Source organism: Asparagus officinalis, chromosome 4 (assembly GCF_001876935.1).
Source record: "Asparagus officinalis chromosome 4, Aspof.V1, whole genome shotgun sequence".
NCBI lineage: Eukaryota > Viridiplantae > Streptophyta > Magnoliopsida > Asparagales > Asparagaceae > Asparagus > Asparagus officinalis.
Window position 1 is genome coordinate 133710127 of NC_033797.1, and position 19235 is coordinate 133729361.

Genomic DNA, 19235 nt, shown 5'->3' on the forward strand with positions numbered 1-19235 from the left:
GGGATAACGGTTTTGAGGCTTGTGTTTGAACAAGTCAAAACGCCCCAGTTGGCGTTCTGGTCCGTAACTCTGTTAGAGATTTGAGACGCACAGGCCGCATGTGTTCTGGAATTGGAAACGCACAGGTCACTGGTGCGTTGAAGTTCAACTCTGCGTCCAGAGTTTAGGACACAATTGAGTCTGTCGAAGAACGCACGTTACGTGTGCATTTCGTGATTTAACTCTGCGTTACAGAGTTCGATGTCTGCTGAGGAACGCACAGGTTGTGTGCGTTTTGAATTTGAGAAACGCAGAAGTGAATTTCTACGTTTGAGAGAGGTTATTGACTTGTAACCTCGTCCATTATAACATTGCAAAGGCTATTGCTTATTGATCTTTGCCTGTTATAGGATATGAGAGTCGTCAGATTGTAACTCTCACTGTTGGTTGCGAAGACCACTGAACAGAGTTTTCATCAGCTGTCGGAAGCGTCGTCGAATTATAACTCTTCTCGATCTGTGTGAAAAGCCCTCTATCCGCAGCTTTCGATTGTCGGCGCGAAAACTATTTGATTGTAGCTTTCGTTGTTGGAATTTGACGGGAATCAACATCCATAGTGTTTTTAGATGAATATTTGCCCACAGCTCTCTACCAAGCAACTCACCAGCTAAGTCCAACCTTTTATTTCTAAAATCATTACACTGCTCATCAGCATCTCTAATAGTCGCTAATATAGTATTAGTCATGCTGTTGTCGCAGCCATCAAGATCAATCATCTCAGAAATGAGGTCGTGTTTGTAGCGAAAGTCGTCTGATCGTGACTTCTATTGTCGGGGCTTGATAGGGATTAGCTATCCGTTGTGATTTTTAGACAGCCTACAGTCTCTTAGGCTAAAGATGATCATTTCTGCAGGAGTTATTTTCTTAACTGTCTGCCCGATCCTCTGGCAGATGCTTACACCAACAAGCCATTTGCAAAGAAAATCTAGAATGCTCTGAAGGATCAATACAAGGATGATGAGAAACTATCTAAGTCTCACCTCATTGATAAGTCTATGGACTTCAAATTCGAAGATGACACTGAGGTTTTGCCTCAAGTTAAAGAACTCGAAAAGCTTGTTATGAAGCTGAAGGATGAAAAGATCAATCTTTATCAAACCTTTATTTCTGGTGCAATTGTCAACAAAATTCCTCCATCTTAGATGTCATTCTCCATGGACATTCGAAGAAGGAAAAGACATGTGATTTTGTCTGATTTGAAGAGATTCATTCGGATCGAGGACGAGATTCGGACTCGCACGAAGGATGAGCTCTTTGCTAAGCAGAAGGCGTCTGCTATCATGGTGGCTGCTAACTCTGAGAAGAGTACTTATTCTTCATCCAAGAAGAAGAAGAAGTCATTTAACAAAAAGAAGAACAAAAACCCGAAAAATCTAAATGTTCAAAAGAAAGATTTTAAGAAGAACGACAAATACTTCAACTGTGGGAAGCAATGACATTTTTCCAAGGACTGCAAAGCACCAAAGAAGGGAACAACACACAATGTTAATCAAGTTAATAATTGTGTGGATATACTCTTCCAAGTGACAACTCCTAACAATGTCTCTGGTTGGTGGTTAGATACAGGTGCTACCATCATGTCTGCTCCAACAGAGATTTGTTCTCTTCCTATGTTACTGCCAAAGAGAACGTATCAATGGATGATCGTTCTGTGGTTCCTGTTCTGGGAGCTGGGACTGTGATGCTTACTCTCTCTTCAGGGAAGACTCTCACATTGAAGGATGTGAAACATGTTCCCTCAATTGTCAAAAACTTTGTCTCTGGAAGCCTATTGTGTGACGCATGTATGAGACTGGATTTCCAAGGAGGAAAGACTGTGTTATCTTTTAAAAAATATATTTTGGCAATGCATATAATAATGATAGCATGTATAAGATCAGTACTATTGTACCCAACTCAGTTATAAATAAAGTATCCTTTTCTGCTTACTCCTCTGTATTATGGCATAATAGGCTGGTACATGTAAATTATAGAAAGCTGACTAGTATGGAGAAATTAGGATTACTTTTAAAATGTGGGGGTAACAAACCTGAGAAGTGTGAACTTTGCGCGCAAGTGAAACTGATAAGGAAGTCCTTCCCAAGTATCACAAGGAGCACCAACTTATTGGATTTGATTCACTCAGATATTTGTGATTTCAAGAGCTTCGTCAATCAAGGCGGCATGAAGTACTTCATCATGTTCATTGATGATCATTCTCGTTTTTACCACGTCTACCTGCTAAAATCTAAAGATGAAGCCTTCAGCAAGTTTATCGAGTTTTTTACTCGTGCGGAGAAGAAGCTTGGACTTCAGGTGAAAAAACTCAGAAGCGACAGAGGAGGAGAGTACCGATCTAAGGAGTCGGAAGCATACTTCAAGTAGCATGGAATCATTGCTGAAACTACGACTCTGTATATATTCTCCGTAATCTAATGAGATTGCAGAAAGAAAGAATCACACATTGACCGAGATGGTAAATTTCATGCTAATCACATCTGGTCTATCTACCTGCTATTAGGAAGAGGCTTTGCTGATGGCAAACTGGATTCTGAACAGAGTATCTTGTTCCAAAACTGATAGTATTCCTCATCAGTTATGGTTGGGACATCCAGATCCTTTGGATAGTCTCAAAGTATGGGGGTGTCTCGTATATGTTCGAGTTCCACATATCAGAAGGCCTAAGCTCGGACCAAAGACAAACAGATGTGTGTTTCTTGGCTTTACCGAAGATAGCGATGTTTGTAGGTTCCTGGACCTTGGAATCAATTCCGTCATTGAAACTCGGAATGCAGAATTTGTTGAGGATAAGTTTATCAAGGATAAATGTTTGTTGTTCAATGATATACCAGAGAATATTGGTACGTCAGATACACCAGAGGAGCCAGCTTTGCGAGAAACTAAAAGTGTCAATGATAAAGGAGTTACTGAACCATCTTCCAAGCGTGTCAGGAGACAGAAAGATTTTAAAGATGACTTCATCACCTATAATGTGAAAGGAGACCCACAGACTTTCCAAGAAGCAATACAATCAACAGACATTCTTCTGTGGCAAGAAGCTATAGACAATGAGATGGATTCATTGATCCAAAATCATACTTAGGAGCTGGTGGGTGTACCTGAAGGTGCAAGGCCTATCAGTTACAAGTAGATCTTCAAGAAGAAGTTTTGTCCTGATGGTACTATTAAGAAATACAAAGCAAGACTGGTGGCATAAAAACTCTCTCATAAATAAGGAATAAATTTCTTTGATATCTATGCACTAGTTCGTAGGATCACTACTATCAGAGTGCTTATCGCATGGGCAGCGATTAAAATGTTTGTTATACATCAGATGGATGTGAAGACTGACTTTCTCAATGGAGATCTCATAGAAGAGATCTACAAGGAAAAACTAGAAGGATTTGATGCTCCAGCTGGTAAAATTTGTAAACATATAAGTCTTTATATGGACTTAAGCAGGCAGCGAAACACTGACATGAGAAGTTCGATAGGGTTGTTCGCAATAGTGGGTATCAAATCAGTGAATCTAACAAGTGCCTATACATCAAGGTCGCTGAAAGAAAGATAGTGGTTATTTGCCTCTATGTGGATGATATGCTCATCATCGAGAGTGATTTGGAGATAGTAATATCTACTAAGAAATTTCTCTCAGCACAGTTCAGCATGAATGACCTTGGAACTACGGACGTGATTCTCGGAATCAAAATCATATACTCTGAAGAGGGCATTGAATTGTCTCAATCTCATTATGTCAAGAGCATGCTAAGAAAGTATGGCTACTACCACCTGTCAGAATTGTCAGTGCTGTATGATTACAACAAGAATCTTCGACCGAATACTGAAAAATCAGTAGAGCAGCTAAGGTACTCAAAGATAATTAGGAGTCTTATGTATGCGATGAGCTACACAAGACCAGACATAGCATTCGCTGTAGGAATGCTTAGTAGGTTCACAAGTAAACTTGGAAAGCTTCATTGGGATACTTTCCAGAGATTGATGAGATACTTGAAAGGAACTATAGGTCTGGGCTTGTTCTACACTGGATATCCGGCTGTAATCGAAGGTTATTCAGATGAGAGCTGGTGCTCAGAACCAGATGAGTGCAGATCTACTGAAGGTTTTGTCTTCACAATGGGTGGAACTGTCGTCTCGTGGAAGTCTAAGAAGCAAACTATGATTGCACGGTCATCGATGGAATCTGAGTTCTTCGCACTCTATGGTGTGAGAGATGAAGCTGAGTGGCTCAGTTGTTTTCTCCGAGACCTTCTATTGACAGAATTGCAATGCGTAATTACTATCTATTGTGATAATCAGGTGACGAGTGTTGTGGCATCGAACCCGATATTCAATGGAAAGAAGCGGACCATTCGTCTGAAGCATGGCTATTTGAGCGAACTCATTTGCCAAGGAGTTATCTCTGTGATTGACGTCCGGTCTTCAAAAAATGTGGTTGATCCTTTAACTTAAGGTTTGAAAAATGACATAGTCGAAGTGTTTTGTTTTAATTAACCCCTCATAAGTTCTAGTGGGTCGTGGGCCGTGGGTTCGTGGGTCGTGGGTTCGTGGGCCATGAGCTATGGGCCAATGGGCCGGGGATCAGGGCTAATCGGACTAAGGCGGTAAGTGACGCTTTGTTAAACGCACTTTGTACATTGGCCGCCACGAAGGTCGCTACGAAGGTTGCCTCGCAGGCTGCTTCACAGCATGCGGACGAGCTACGCATTCGAACGATGGTGTGTGACCCTAGCATTCTCGAGATCAGACGACACTCCTCTATTTGACGAGGTTTGTTAATTGGTTGACAAGGTTCACCTGTTCGACGAGGTTCGCCCGTTTGACAAGGTTCATCAATTGGTTAACGAGGTTCGTCCATTTGACGAGGTTCGTCCATTTGACGAGGTTTGTCAATTGGTTGACGTGGTTCACCTGTTCGACGAGGTTCGCCCGTTTGACGAGGTTCGTCAATTGGTTGACGAGGTTCACCTATTCGACGAGGTTCGCCCGTTTGATGAGGTTCGTCAATTGGTTGACGAGGTTCACCTATTCGACGAGGTTCGCCCGTTTAACGAGGTTCGCCCGTTCAACGAGGTTCATCCTATTGACGTTCGCCCGTTTGATGAGGTTCGTCCGTTCGACGAGGTTCGTCCTATTGACGTTCGCCCGTTCAACGAGGTTCGTCCTATTGACGATGTCCGTCTGATTTGCTGAGTCACGACCCTCGCGTCGCCAAGTAACGTGTCCATTGATTGTCTCGCCTTCAGGCGTTACTGCATGCAGCAGTTACAACAATATTTAAATCAATTGATGTTACAATCATAATTGTCGTTATGATTTGTAACTTTCACATTTATTGTAGGTGACTCTTGAGCTAGCCTTAGAGGCCTATAAATTGCACCCCTTGAGATAGCTCTTTGAGACACGAACGTGAGAGCTCTTGTACACACAAAATATATTGAATTGTTGTGCTGCTATACAGAAACTGTGCTCAAAGGAATTTTCCCTGAAACCGAAAAGTTTTGAACCAAAAGGTTCTAAGATCGAGGAAATCTTTGTCTTAACTGAAAGGTCTTATAGATCAAGGAGATCTTGACAATACTGGGTTGGTACACACCAAGTATTATATTGTTGTTCCTGGAAGCAGTTTGGCCTCGAGATCCTTACATCGGAATAGGGCAAATATTGCTTTAAGCACAGCGTTTCACAAACGCACAGTAATTAATTTTAAAAAGTTTAAAATTACAACACATCAACTTTCACTGTTTCATTCCAGATTTAACCACAATCTCCAACACATGTAAATATAGTAAGAAGAAAAAAGATTCAACATCTGATTATAATAGTTATTCCCAACCTCGTCATCAATTATAAGTCAGTAACATAGCTGTTCAAAGATGAGCATCAGGCAAAGAAATTCCTCAGAAGAATAAACGTAGGAAAGAGGGACTTTTTAGCGGAACCACATAAATTAATTTATAGAAGTATAATTGAATTTTCTTACAATTTGGGAAAACAATAGATCAATAAACTTATGAAAACAAATGAATTAGCAGCAAATGCCTCTGCATAACCAAAATTTTCCAACTTGGGAACAGAAATTAGACGTGAAAAGTTGATGTAATATGAACAAAGGAAGCAAAGAAAAAAAGATCAATATTTACAGCGACACAAAGCTGAGAGTTGAGAGCTCCATATCTTAGTCAGATTGCAAGAAGCTTTTGAACTTTGTTCCATTGAGAGCATTTGAGACAGCATCCCAGTTCTCAACCTGTTCAGATAACGGCCTTGTGTGAATCTTCACATGACGAGTCTTTAGCTCTCTCTGAGGTAACCTTAGGAACTCAAGAACATCCATCAGTTTCTGTGAGAAAAACAAGCAAAGCACAAGAATAAGGCAAAGGCCGGTCCTAAGAAGTTTAAGATAAAGCCAAATCTTTGTTAATTCTATATTAGACCTCCCAAATTTTCAGATTTTGAAATTAGACTTCCGAATCCGTTAGTTGTTTTAAATAAGACCTGCAAAACTATTAAGTTCTTTTAAATAAGACCCTCAAATCTATTAAGTTGTTTTAAATAAGAACCCATTACAAACAAATATGAAGTTTTGAGGGTTTAATTCAGAAATATGAAGATTTTTGGGCCCAATATAAAATTAACAAAGATTTGGGGGTCTAATATGACAAAAAACCAAAAAAATGCTTTTATGCAAGAAATTAGTTGGTAAGCAAAAACAATAAACCGGTTTTAGATCTCTCAATTATAAGCATATATTTAAACTAGACCACCATTGCAATCAATCACAAGACATAACTCGCCATGAAATCACTAACAAAATGTCCTATATTGGCCTTGCGCCCTTGTAAACTTTTTTTTCCCTCCCAATTTAGATCTCTTAGTTTCTAACGGACGAGATCACAGTCGATTTATGATCTTTCTCATACAAAATACTGCATAATTCTAATGGGAAAACACATAAAAATGAGACCTTCATACTAGAAATCGTTGAGCCTTACAGTGCTATTGTGAACAAGATCCTCATAGTAGAGAACAATATGGCGGGTGCTCTTGAAGTATTTCAAGGCATCCACAATCCACTTGTCAGCTTGATTCAAAGTTGGGAGTAGTAGAGACTCGTTAATTTTTGGCTTATATCTTGCTAGGACATCAGCCTGCGTGACACCAATATCACCATAAAAATACATATTGACAATGACCGAGATAATTATGAAGAAAGAACAATACGTCGCCATAAAAATACATATTGACAATGACCGAGATAATTATGAAGAAAGAACAATACGTCGTTTTTGGAGTGAACGTGAGCTTTGTGGGTCCCGTTCAGTTGCTTTGCATCTCGGTCATGGTTATTTGCAAGTATGGAAACCCAGCGACGAAGGAGATTCCTTCTGAAGAGGAGTATTGCAGAGACCCCTCTCCGATTGAAGTATGAAACTATTTCATCATGGTTCACCAGGAGACCCTGCAATATCCATGAGAATAACTAATGTAAATGGTACAGGAGAAGTGCAGAAGCAGCATAAAAACAAGTTTAGACACTGGGAGTTCTCGTCGTGCCTTAACAAAGGTGGCATCAGTGATGAATGAAATACTATGTTATGAGTTATGTAAGAAAAAATTTAAGATTAATTTGACAATGTGATTGGTTTGTTGATATTTGACAATGTGACTGGTCTATAGAAATGATGCAACCTCAAAGAAAATAATAATAATAATAATAAGGCTAGCGCCAAAAAAAGGGTATAAGACCATAGGATAATGAGGATCTTGTGTTATGATATTGCATACTTTGATGGAAAAGAATTGAAATTTTCAACAGTCAATTATAAAAAACTTGGTAATGTTCCCACAACCTGCTCTACTGAGGGGTATGCAATGTAGCTACCCATGATGATTTCTGAGACAAAAACTTTGGGAACTTTCAGAAACAAGTTGCAAGGTTATGAGAAATACCTACTTTGATTTTGGATTTAAAGTGGAACTGTTCCAACAGAATTCAGTAGTTCACATTCGAAGAATTTGTAAAGGTAATAGATCACATCTAGAATTACAGTGGCTAGTAAAGGATTTCAAAATCTCAATCTAAAGGGATTGGGAGAGTCAACAAACACACAACATTGATATCTCTAGTGTGTGTTTAGCCTTTTGCCCAAAAAAAAGCCATATCAACGTAGTTAAAACCACATATCATGATGCCTTACTATCTTTCCTTTTTCATGTCAATTATTAACCCATCCAAATTTTCCCCCATGAAAATTACTGGCTATTTTACAAATGAGAATGATAAAAAATTCTAATAAAATCAAATTTCTGATGCAAAAAAAACTTTTGGCCATCTTTTCTTCATTTGTTTCTTTTGATTTTCCAACAAAAGTTGCCCTGCGTCAAAGATCTCCTCCAGTTGGAGAAAACTTGAACTTGGGTCTGAATTGGATAGCCTAAAAAACTTTGATTCACTACAATATACTGCTGTGGAATGTAATTTTGCATTGTTAAAGAGATCATTATAGATAAAAGTAAAAGTGTAGAAAATATTAAAATTTGGAATGATGTCAATATTGGTGTCATGATAGTGGATATCTTTGGCTCTAGTACCAAATAATGGGAGACAGAGGCAGGAATGATGAATGGCAACTGGAATCAAGAAGGAACAAAACTAGATCTAGGGTCTTGGAATCACTCCTACAATACAACATCTCGATTGAAGTTTGACCTCACGTCTGGATCAACGGCTTCACGTTACGCCAATTAAGGTCTCAGATGTTCAAAGACTAGGTTTTCACCAGGATTGCATCACACAACCCAAGGAAATGCAATTTTTGCATAAACATCTTTGTGAGTTTATTAAGAAAAACTAGTCTTAACAGACTTATCATATGAAATATGATTACCAAGAAACTAACCCCTAAAAAAGAATTTTAATAATACTGCTAAAAACTCATTAAATAATTAAGTTTTGAAAAGATTTCACCAATTAAAATTCCTAACCAATAAGCCTACTTTAGATGAGGCTACAAGAAAACTTCTAGTAAAATCAAATGTCTAGGGAACGTTTGGATACCATAGTATTTTAGGTGTTTCCATGGTGTTTTTCCCAAAAACAGAACATCATTAGTTTGGAAACCATTGTAGTTTTGTTGGGCTACAGCATCCTAAACCAAAAACACCATACTTATTTCAAAACGCCAAAAAGGCATTTTGAGGTTAAACGGTGTTAATATAATATCTAATACAGTGTATAAATAATATAATATAATATTATATAATATTATTTAATACATTACATTGTAATATATTATATTATATTATAGTTTCTTAACATATGAATATGATGTTTAATACTATTAATTAGAATTACATATTATATTATAATATAATAATAATAATATTTTGAATACTATTATCTATATTATATCAATTAATACTATCCTTCACTTCTTAACACGTGCTAGCATAAAGGGTGATAGACCAAATATGTGCACCATTCATAGCTCATATGATGAAGAATCAGCTGCTAGATATGATGAAATAGATGTAAACAGTTAATGATGTGGGTCTGCCCCAAAATTTAAAGGTGTGAAACCAAGAAATTGCTTCCAAAGCTTTAAAATAAGCAAGTTAATTTGCTAGTGATTTATGTCCACATGCTCGCTCAAGTTGGATAGAGCTAACTTCTAAAAGAGGAGCTCAGAAGGAGGTGAAAACAGTTACATCGCAAGACAGGTCTCATTTCTTAAGGTGGTCAATGAAAAGAAACCTATATTGACTCTAAAAGGAATGATATTTGATAAAAAAAACTCATGAAATCCTTGAAGAGTCATGTAACATGGAAGTAAATTGTTTGGATACAGTAAGAAGGGCAACCTGTCGAGATCAATGCCATTGGTTTATATGTCATATGTCTGGTCACACTTGCGATCTATTTATCATTGAAGAAAGAAAGAAGAATAGAGAAGGGGATAAGTGATTTCTCTCATCTATGGAACCTGTTGTTTTCACCTTTCTCTAATGAAATATGAAAATAATAAAAATCCAATTTCAAACCGTTGTAACAATCTCCCAGTGTCACTTCTCGATTATCACAAAAAATGTCACGACCCCTCGACCTATTTATCTTTTATGTTTTATTGCCTCATTATACCCTAACCATAAAACATCAATAAAAAATTCCAAAATGAATGTCCCATCAATTTTCCACTTGGGAGGGCAGATCCAGGATTTCTTAAAAGTAGTGACACAACATATTTAATAATTAAAAAAATTTACAATTTTCCCCCATGAGTTTTTATCTTTCGAAAAAAAGTACATGATCACATCATTAATATCACTATCAAATACATCTTATTGGTATGTTTGGTACCAAGCACAAAAAGTTATGTTTGGTAGTAAGGTGTCACATCCCCCTCTACTCATTCAAATGGTTACATATGCTCATGCACTCGTCAACTCATGTAAATGTGGTCCCCCATTTGAATGAGTGGAGGAGATCATGTCACCTCAATACCAAGCACAAAATTTGTGCTTGGTACCAAACATACCCATTTCTCTCTCTATATATATATATATATATAGAGAGAGAGAGACAGAGAGAAATTGGTATGTTTGGTACCAAGCATAAAAAGTTATACTTGGTAGTGAGGTATCACATCCCCCTCCACTCATTCAAATGGTTGTATATTCTCATGCACTCCTCAACCCATGTGAATGTGATCCCCCATTTGAATGAATGGACGGAGTGTCACCGTCACCGGGACCAACTAAATTTGTGTTTTGTACAACAATACCCATATAATAATATAAATATATATATATATATAGTAATATATAATATATATAATATTATAAATATAATGAGAAAAATGGGAAACTGGTAAACAACTTGGTAGTGATGTGGCCTAATCTTGTCCTAAATCTACATGGAGTTGTGAATATGTGAGGGCCTCTATCTCGAGGGGATGTAGGAGATTAGCCACATCCACTACCAAGTTGTTTTTAAGCAACTGGTACAATGATGTTTCCCCATTTCTCTCTCTCTCTCTCTCTCTCTCATCTCTTCTCTCTATCAGTCCTCTCTCTCTGTCTCTCTCTAAATATATATATATATATATATATATATTATATATATATAATAGTATTTATATATATAATATATAACATGGATCTCAGTTCCGAACTTGAATTTAGGGGTGAGTTTTTGGGTTCGTAAATTTCAGAAAACCCTATTAAGTTTGGGCGTGTCTCAGTTAATCCCCTTAACTTTGAAATTGTCACAAAATGCAACTTAACTTTTAGGGTTCTCAGAAAACTTCCCTTCAAAAATCAAGTAATCAACATCACTCAAAGAAAACCATTGCTAGCATTAACCATAATTCTCACGTATTAAAAATTACTCAAGGAGATTTTTTATAGTGATAATTGTGCTTCATATTTTTAGGGGGTTTCTTGGAGAATTGAAAGTTGAAGGAGATTTTCTGAGAACTAAAAAACATAAGAGAGCTTTGTAACATTTTAGAAGGTAAGGGGAGTTATTTGAGAAACTAACAAAACTAAGAAACTCCCAAATTAAGAGGGTTTTTGTAAACTTACCCTTTTAATCGGCTAGGATCACATGAGAATTTAAAATTTTGGGTTTGCTTCCATCAAAGTGGGTCATCTAAACTGAAGTGGGGTGAGTTTCCTAAAAAGGTGAATTTTTAATAGGGGAAGTGGATTCCTGCCTTCTTGTTACACCTTGATCTAACTAGCGTCACGTGACACCAGTTTGGTCAAGACGGATCCGTCCTTGTTTGGGATTAACTGTTGCAACTAATCCTAATTCCTCCATCATTCCTGTGTCTTTTTGTTATTCCTCTGAGGCATACCTATGTTTAATAGAAATCAATTCCCATAAGCTTTTAACCAAGATCCAAAATCTTGTGTTGCTTCAAGAACACGTGTCTTTGTAGAGTTTGTTACTACACCAAAACATTAAAGTTGTGGTGAGTCCCTGAGGATTATGGGTTATACGTTAACATGGCCCTATACATTGAGCGCCTTTTTCATGGTCGAAACCTACTCATGCAACATTATAAATTTTTTAAAAACTCGCTTTAAATTCGTGATTTGTGGAAACTACACCTAGATTGCTCAGATACTACACCAAAAGAACCTGCTACAATAGTAAAACTTCGAAGTTGTGGTGAGAGTTGTAGGTTATAACTTTATAATTAAAACAGTGTTCCAACAGTCTCGGCAACCTCTGTCGTACTCTAGGTTATAACTTTATAATTAAAACAGTGTTCCAACAGTCTCGGTAATCTCTGTCGTACTCTCATTTCCCTACTGACAACTTCAACAAAATAAATAACTGGATTTTCTAAAATACAGTAAATATTCTTAGAATAACATTTTAAAAATTGATCAAGTTTTTTTAGGTTTGCATGAAATCTTGTATTGGAATATCTAATGCAATTATGCAATAGCCTAGAAAGATATGAGAGTTTTAATTAACAATCTTACTTTGATCTATATCCTTCTAATTGATTTTATTACAAGTGAATTGACAAAATAAAAAGATAACTCTTCTTCCTTGTAGTGTATCTGAGAAGGTCCATGTAAAAAAAAACCAAGTTAACCAACTTCCTCAAATGCAATGAACACTCCAGTTCTCTCTGAACACTAATCTGAGAATAAAATAAATAGATTGTCGAAGGAGGATGAACACGTGAAATAAGAAAAACGTCTAATTTAATAAATCTAATAAGATAGTTTAACCTATTTAGTTGTTTCCCTTTGCTTGCTGCATTCACAAGCTTATGTCTGTCCATTGTGAATTCATTTGGTAGTGGATGACTTGTTAATTAAGCTGCAATTTCAACCCAATTCTGCTAAGTTGTAGGATTTCTGTTGACTAGATTTTCGCAAGAATTTCTAAATTCAGAACACAAAATGCAATAAAGTTTTCAGATCTGTCAAGAATAAGATAAAAGAATAAAGGCAGGGAAACTCCCTCCATGGATAAAAGATCTATTAATTGCTGAATTTATACATTTAATGTTTATCGCAAATAGCTAAATGAACCTAACTGGCAAAAATATGCCCCTGCATATTTATTGTTCAACCAAAACATTTTTTCTTATTTCTTTTTGAATTCATATCCATGCAATCCATTCTCATCATTTATACGATTTTGGTTTTGCTCAAGAAAATCGGATCCGAATATCCGATTATTATAAATTGGAAAGGGGTTTTTTGAGTTACTTATCGTTCCCGCAACAATTCCCAAAAGGCCATGTGATTTGTACTTATAATATGAAAATAGAGCAACCATCATAACTGTCAAATTTTATTGTATTTTCTCCTTGGCACTTTCTAAGTCAATCCTCCTATTGTATCCGTTAGGTGGTTGGCATAGTGAGAGACCTATATATATTTTATTTTGACGTGTTTTATATTCTTATTAGTTTCAAAGAGGTAATGCTTCTTGACACATTGAGAAGACAGTTAGCAGAAACTAATATTCTGAGCATAATTTAGATTTGTGTGATTATATCCATATTGCATCCAATTGTTTTTTATATTTGAACTAAATCTGGACCCAAGGACAGATCCACCATAGCGATAGTGGGGTCATCTGACCCTGCTGATCCTTGAATATTTTGATTTAGTAATAGCTAAAAGTTTTCTAAATTTTTTGATTTACTACAACTAAAATTGTTTTGCCCCTGTAAGCAATCTCATCTATTCAACTTGTCATGTCATCCACAAATCTCAGTGTCAGACTACAACCCAAAATTGAAAGGCCGAGGCCGTTGCATCTTCAATTCTTCTCCTCGCGATCACGGCTGAACCCAAAATTTCTCCTCGTAAAGCCACCTTGTTTGTACATATTTATGTGCATTTGTTGTCATTAATATTTAGGTAAAAGTATCATGTACTTATGCTTGCGGTTTCGCCCCTAATGATTAAACTTTCTGGATCCGCCCCTGTTACTATTTGTTTCCTTATATATGATTTGTATCTTTTATGCTTGTGATAGATATGTATATGATTTTATTTACCAAAGTATATCTAAATCTTTATTTGGTAATCGGATAAGGATATGGTATAACTGAATTTGGATTTGGTAAACGGATACGGATATGGTAAGTATCATATTCAATATGTATCAATCCATTTGCACCCCCAGGTATGAGGTTGAGAACAATTGCAAGGAAGAGATATCTAATTTTTATCACTATATGTTTGCATCAAAGATTCAAATTAGCTCCCAACTCATTTCACTAGCTACAAAAAACTTAGCACATTTAAAATGAGTTCTCGTGGATCATGCTTTCTCAGTTGACTATAAAAAGGAATGGCTTACGAAATGGAAAGGGGAGAGAATCTTTTTGCTAAACAGTTATAGGTACAGATTCAAATATACTCCAATAAATAAATTCATAGATGTAGCCGTCACAATCTCGAATATGAGAGAAACGGATACAGATATAGTTCAAATATAAATAACAAACATATACAATACAGATATATATTACCTTTGAGAAAACAAAAAATAAAAATAGAAAAAGCAACACGAAATCAATATACAGGTCCTTCACTAGGTCAGCCACCTAACGGATACAATAGAAGGATAAGTGCTAAGCAAAAAATGTAATAAAACAAAGATGTATTGAGTGTAATGGCGGATACTCCATCTTCAAGATCACATGTCAATCTATATATACTTTCTTCACTAGGCCAGTCACCCAAAAATTCCATTTTATTAGTACAGGTCCATGGCTTTTGTGAGAATTGTTGCAGGATAAGTAACTAGAAAACTCATTCAAGATCTCAGAATACCCACATATCCGAATTCTGATCCGGTTTTCTTATACAAAACCGAATCTATATCCATATCCGCTTTTAAAATGTAAAGGATATCCGAATTTGGATCCAATCAGATTGGGATTTCAATATCTGAATCCATTACAGATTTGCATAAGAATGTGAATCGGTTCAGATATATCCTAACTGTTTTGCATCCCTAATCATTCCTCATCATGCTTATTGCTTATCCTTGGTTAAACAATACTATTACACGTGTCCTTTCTTGGAACTTGCCGCATTATTTCCCCAAAACCACTGTCACAAACTTTTTCTCAAAACAAATGAAACAATAAGTAAAATCTCTGGCATCAAAACCATAAATGAAAAGGAACACCAGTAAATATTAAATGATCGTTGGTATCATCTCTCATATTAATGTATCTTTGCTCATTTATGAAAAATTTACAACAACCTAACTAAGTATGATAGCACCGATAATGCCAGTAAGTTCTCTCAACATCAGTTTCAACAATAAAAACAAGTTTTTTTGCAAGACTTTATAGAAATAACAATAATGCATGAAACAGCAAACAAAAATCACCATAGTCATTACACACCATTTACAATTCTATACGTTATTTGTATTTTATCTGACTGAAACTGACAGTTTTTTTAATTTAAATTTTCCAAACTAAGTACATTGAAACCTCCAATGCTGATATGTTTCTACCGTATAGGTCAAAGACATGCATCACTGTTTGTAATTGTTTATTACTACTCTACACATGAAAATATTTGCTGTAACTAGGGAAACATTCAGAGTTTAAATGAACTTCATAAATTACCCGGAAGGCATAAGCTTAAAATAGGAGTCAGAAAACAGAATAACGTTAACTGCCTCAACATAAACTTAGACTCTACATGTCGTGAGAAGATAAGTGTACAGTATTTGTAGATTAGATACATGACCAAGCTACTCAATTTTCACATTAAATGTAATGTACCATCAGCTAAATGACTTTGTTAGAGGTCCCTCCCACCCCACTAAAACTTCAAAGTTAGATTGAGGGTTGTAGTTTTATATTCTTACATGCCACGCAGGTTGAGCGAACTTCTCATGGACCAAAACCTAGACTCACATAGCAAAATCTTTTTAAAACCCAATTTAAATGTGCCCGGTGGGATTTAAATCTGAGTTGCTTAGATACCAAGTTAAAGATCCCTTTCTATACCAAAACTCCGAAGTTATGGTGTGGGTTCAGGGTTATAGTTTTACACTCTACCAAACGTAAAGCTATAATATGAGCCATATAAACTTACTTGGTTCAGCATCCATTTGAAGCCAACAGCAGAAGTGCACTCATTTTTAGCAGCACTACTCCACCAATCAAGGTTGTACACCTTATCCATTGTCTCTGTAATGTTTGGCATATTACTTCTCCTGGTTTTGTTCGAGAAAATCTCCCCATTGGAGCTAACATTAATATGACTGTTCAGTAAAGTCTCAAACCACCCACTTCCAGACCTTTGCATCGATAAAATCGCAAAGAACCTAACTGGTGTGCATCTGCATTCATTTCTACAAGTACAAAAGGATTTATTTCTCTCAGGAAAGGTACAATGACAGGTATTAGACACAAACTTTACAAAAAAACATATGCATTCAAACAATTTTACATGATAGGATTTTTACCTTTTGTAAGTAGTCGGTTCTGGATAGTGAACATATGGTACCTCAGACTGTGGGATGTTTGGATTAGGACATTGCTCTTGTACTTGCCTAATCTTCATTGAATAGGGATTAATGATAAACCCTTTTTGCTTTAAGCATATGGAACATATATAAAGTCCACAAACCATTAACAATGATAACACGATCATAGCCGATACAAGCGGGTTCTTCTTCTGAGGCTTTATGATGAGAGCATCCTGCATGTGATTTGTTGCATAATTTCAGACATTTAAGGATGTAATGGACATACATATACAAGTACAACGGCAAACTCTCACACAGATCAGTAACATTAATGAAATTTAAGGGGATGCATAAGACTCCATACTTGTATTTATTTCCTCTACTATACATCTCAGAACAAAATATACATGGAAACCAACAATCAGGAACAAGTCATTCAATAAAACAGGGAAATGCATGAACATGGGCTCTCATCATTCCAACATAAAACAAAGGCTAAAGGGAGAAGGGGAAAAAAGTCATTTCTATTAGTTACCAATATCTAGATCATTACATCCACAGCTAAAGCCAAGAACCCAAACTCAAACGAATCAAACCAAGAATGAAAAATACCACAAATTGAACAATACCCAGATCGTTATCCAACTCAAAGAGGGCAACAATGAATTAAATCAATAAAATAGTAGACTTATAAAACAAAATCAGAAACAAAAAAGAACCCAACTTTTCACCCCATTTAGGTATTCTTTGAACATGGAAACGAATGAAAAAGCACAAAAAAATAGAAAAATAAACAGTAAAAGTGGGTTACCTTATTAGGAATAAACTCAGGAATTTTCTGCATTTTTGCCTCATACAGAAGAAAGATGCGGTCTTTGGCTCAAATCACCAGCTCTCTCTCAAAACTGATTCAAACCCAATTCAAATTATGAGCTTCTTGTCGTTGATGTCAAAGACTCAGAGAAATTGCAAGTGGGCAATCACCATTAGTGCCCCTCCAGCTCCCGCTCTGCTCCCATAACCTTTTTCCTGTCCTTTTTTTATTTTATCTCTTATTTTCAGTGAAAAATAAAATTTGTATTTAAAAAAAAAGAAAATACTCTTTCTCTCTTTCTCTGTGCTTTTTGGACGCGTATCGATAGCTATATTTTGAAACTTTTTCGGAAGAGAGAGAAGAAAGTGAGAGAGAGAGAGAGAGGGGAAGAAGCAATTTATTATTTGCTTATAAATTTATAAGTGTTTTCTTTTTTGCTGAAGTCCTTAACTTTAACAATATTTGCAGTAGTGACCCTTTTCCTATCAATCCTGGCTTGCGTTTTTTATCATGTACCACCCGAACAAATTATTTCTTCTGTTTTATATTAGACTTTAAAATCTTTGTATTTCAATTTTGTACCCCTAAATTTATTGAGTTTTTAAATAGCACCCAAATCCGCACATTATTGGTACCATAGCATGACTGAACTTATGGAATTGATGGGCCTGAGAGCGCTGCGTAGAAATATGAAGATTTGGGATCTAATATAAAATTGAGAAAGAGATTAGAATCCAATGGAATAAACTCTATTTTTAAAGGGTGTGTAGTAAATTTTACTTTCTGATCTTAATATACAAACAAGAGAGAATATAAGGTCTAATATGATAAAAATCTTACTGTTTGGCAGTTCGGATATACACCCATGACGTGATGGGGGCAATGAATTGGAGCGGAGTCTTCATATTTATTCTCTTGTTAATAAATATGAAAAATTGTGTTAATGTCCCAAAAGTAAAATCTTAATATGTTACGGTCCTTTTGACTTTTTCTTATGTAGTTCGGCCCTTAAAATAGAGATATATGTTCAGCAGCTCTTCTTTAGCAATTATTACATGTTAACTAAGCATAGAGAGAGAATAAAAAATAAAAAACCCAAAATGTCATTATCTCCTCTGTTCTTTCATGTTAAGTCTAAAAGCAGGTTGAATTAAACTTAACATGAAAGTCTAATTTTATGTTAAGCTCAATTTAATTCATGTTAAGACTAATTTAATTCGTGTTAAGGTTAATTCAACTTAATTTAAGTCTAATTTTATGTTAAGTCTAATTTGATTCATATTAAGTCTAATTTAATTCCTTTAAAGTCTAATTTAAATCATGTTATGTCTAATTCAACTTGTTTTAAGTCTAATTTAATTGGATTTAATATGAAACCAGACTTAAAAAAAGTTGAATTAGACTTAACATGATTTAAATTAGACTTAAAAGGAATTTAATATGATTAAAATTAGACCTAACATGAATTGTTATTAGACTTAACATGAACTGAATTTAGACTTACCATAAATTAAGTTGGTCTTAACATGAAATTAGACCTAACATGAAGTGATATTAGACTTAACATGAACTGAATTTAGACTTAACATGAACTGAAATTAGACTTAACACGAATTAAGTTGGACTTAACATGAAATTAGATCCTAACATGGATTGTTATTAGACTTAACATGAATTAAAATTAGATATAACACGAATCAAGTTAGACTTAACATGAAATTAGACTTAACATAAACTGATATTAGACTTAACATGAACTGAATTTAGACTTAACATGAACTAAAATTAGACTTAACACGAGTCAAGTTAGACTTAACATGAAATTAGACCTAATATGAACTGTTATTAGACTTAACATGAACTGAATTTAGACTTAACATGAACTGCTACTAGACTTAACAT

The 19235-nt window shown here is 35.7% G+C and overlaps 1 protein-coding gene across 1 annotated transcript; it reads right to left on the reverse strand.

Moving 5' to 3' along the window:
- LOC109839221 lies at positions 5952-17689 on the reverse strand. Its single transcript, XM_020407649.1, has 6 exons — positions 17331-17689; positions 16517-16752; positions 16144-16402; positions 7319-7498; positions 7032-7187; positions 5952-6379 (listed from the first exon to the last, which is right to left on the reverse strand). Exons 1-6 carry the CDS (start codon positions 17361-17363, stop codon positions 6215-6217), a joined length of 1029 nt encoding a protein of 342 aa, XP_020263238.1. The 5' UTR covers positions 17364-17689; the 3' UTR covers positions 5952-6214.